The sequence below is a fragment of the Mandrillus leucophaeus genome, unplaced genomic scaffold (genome assembly GCF_000951045.1).
Source record: "Mandrillus leucophaeus isolate KB7577 unplaced genomic scaffold, Mleu.le_1.0 Scaffold52, whole genome shotgun sequence".
NCBI classification, from domain to species: domain Eukaryota; kingdom Metazoa; phylum Chordata; class Mammalia; order Primates; family Cercopithecidae; genus Mandrillus; species Mandrillus leucophaeus.
The window spans coordinates 3,351,297-3,353,796 of record NW_012105586.1 but is presented as its reverse complement, the minus strand read 5'-3'; the positions used below and the strand labels follow the sequence as shown (position 1 = coordinate 3,353,796).

The following is a 2,500-nucleotide window of genomic DNA, read 5'->3' as shown; positions in this document are numbered from 1 at the left end:
TGGCCCTCCAGCCTGGGTGGGGAAAAAAAAAAAAAAAGAGATGGAGTCTCACCATGTTGCCCAGGCTGGTATTGAACTCCTGGGCTCAAGTGATCCTCCTGCCTTGGCCTCCCAAAGTGCTGGGATTACAAGTGTAAGCCACTGCACCCAGCCAAAAACAATTTTTTAATAAAATGGCACAGTATTGTATGTTACCTATGCACAACCTCCCTTATACTTCAAATCATCTTCAGTACATATAATACCTAATACAATGCGAATGCTATACAATGTAAATAGTCATTCTACTGTATTTTTTAAAATTTACATTTTTTTTTTTATATATATATTTTTAAATATTCTATCCACAGTTGGCTGAATCCACAGATGCAGAAGCTACGGATATAGAGGGCTGACTGTGTATCAAAAACCAAACCAAACCAAACCAAATAAAAAATTAGCAACATTTAAAAAGTAAGTTAATAGGAAATTTGTAACATATATAAAAAAGACAACTATCTTTAATTCTTTAATATATAAAGAGTTCTGGAGAAATATTAAACTACTCATTCTAACTCTGTGAACTTGTCTTGCTCACCCATTTCATTTTTGTTAGAAAAGTCTGGACATGCTCTACAGCCAATCACAGCAAAGAAGAGCCACTGTGTGCGCATGAACAGACAGGCGGGCCACCCTATTGTGAGTGGGGGATCCAGGAGAGCGCAGGTCTGCAGGGCCCAGTGGCCTACCTCAGAGCTGGGGCTTTTCAGCCACAGCAGCTTGGCCAAGTCGTCCCCAGCTGTATTATTGACGGCATGCTCAAACACCTCCACCTTCTGCATCAGAGTCAAGTGGTCATAGTCTGGAGCCATCTGCATCAGGACACAACTGTTCAGTAAGAGAGCAGCCTAAAACATGTAGTTTGAGTCCAGGAAGAAACAAGTCTTGGGGTCCAGGCAGAGCTGAGTTCTAACTTCCCCATCACAGCCAAAGGAGAAGGGAAATAAGAACGTGGCAAAAGGAAAAACGAAGTGACCACTCTAACCTGATGACCACTGGAACCCCAAGGCATAAGGGAAAAACACGAGACCTCACCTCAGTATAGGCCTTCTGTGCAGATGAGAGTACTGGAGGTTTCAAGCAACTGTTCAACAAGCAATTCTCTTTCTTATTACTTACACATCTACTAAACATTATTTCTCCATATGGCCAGTGCTTTGTATACATTAGTAAACACATGGCGCCGAATATTTATCTGTCTAGTCTTCCCTAGGATGGTGAAAACAGTTTCTCAGCTTAAGGGTCCTTCAGTTTCTTAGAAGGTTATCTGCTTTAGGACTCACTTTATTAAACATTCTTCAAAGCTGATTCTCTCAAAGAGATTTTTCAGTGACAGACATACAGAGAGGAATGAGAAGGGCAGCGCTACAGAGATTCCTTGCCATGGAAGGGGTATTGGCTCTCGTGGCCACATCACATACCCGCAACATGATGCGATGCTCGATGTTGAGAAGGATCTTCTTCTTCTCCCTGTAGTCCCGGATGAGGGCGTGCAGTGTGTCACAATGGGGCACCCAGCCAATGAGGCCCGAGTTGGTCGATAAAGGGATGACGGCATATCTCTGGATGCTGGCGCCCACAGAAAAGCAAGGTTAGTGTACTGTAAAGAGAGTATAACCTTGTTCAGCTTAGGACACAGGCAGACTATTTTTTTTTCTTTTTTGAGACAGAGTCTCACTCTGTCACCCAGGCTTGAGTGCAGTGGCGCAATCTTGGCTCACTGCAACCTCCACCTCCTGGGTTCAAGCGATTCTCCTGCCTCAGCCTCCCGAGTAGCTGGGACTACAGGCACATGCCACCATGCCCAGCTAATTATTTTTGGTAGAGACGGGATTTCACCGTGTTGGCCAGGATGGTCTCAATCTCTTGACCTCATAATCTGCCTGCCTCGGCCTCCCAAAGTGCCGGGATTGCAGGCATGAGCCACTGTGCCCGGCCCTGACTATTTTTAATGAGCCCCCGCTGCACCAGGCTGGTGTGTGTGTTGCGGGACGCTTTGTGAAGAATAAGGCATCATAGAAAGACAGCGCACTGATGGTGCAGTGAAAGCAACACGGGTCTCCTCAACTTGCCTAACTCATGGCTTTGGGGGAACAATCAAGTGACTAAAGTGCCTCTCAAGTGAATTCTCATGGTCTTAACAGGAAGAGGAGTGCCAGAGTATGGACGATGGGAAAGGTTTGGCTTTCATCCCACAAGGGGTGAGACCCATCCCATCTGCCGACTCTCCAGTCTACCTGCCACAGATTGCTCCCTGCTGGATTCTTTGGAGGTTGTTAAAGGCATTTCCCAATGAGAATACCCTAAAAACTCTGGAAGAACTTGGTTATAAATTAAGTTTCACAATTTTATAACTTAATTTTTTTTTTGAGACGGTGTCTCGCTCTGTCACCCAGGCTGGAGTGCAGTGGCCGGATCTCAGCTCACTGCAAGCTCCGCCTCCCGGGTTCACGCCATTCTC

General features: G+C 45.5%; 1 protein-coding gene across 2 annotated transcripts in view; it reads right to left on the bottom strand.

The window, feature by feature from the left end:
• MTOR (mechanistic target of rapamycin (serine/threonine kinase)) overlaps window positions 1-2,500 on the bottom strand; it is a 160,412-nt gene that overhangs the window by 14,530 nt on the left and 143,382 nt on the right. For both annotated transcript variants that reach the window (XM_011996603.1, XM_011996602.1), the window contains exons 48-49: window positions 1,461-1,608; window positions 729-851 (exon numbers count right to left, since the gene is read on the bottom strand). In XM_011996603.1, coding sequence (XP_011851993.1) covers window positions 729-851; window positions 1,461-1,608 — 271 coding nt within the window. The remainder of the gene's footprint in view (window positions 1-728; window positions 852-1,460; window positions 1,609-2,500) is intronic.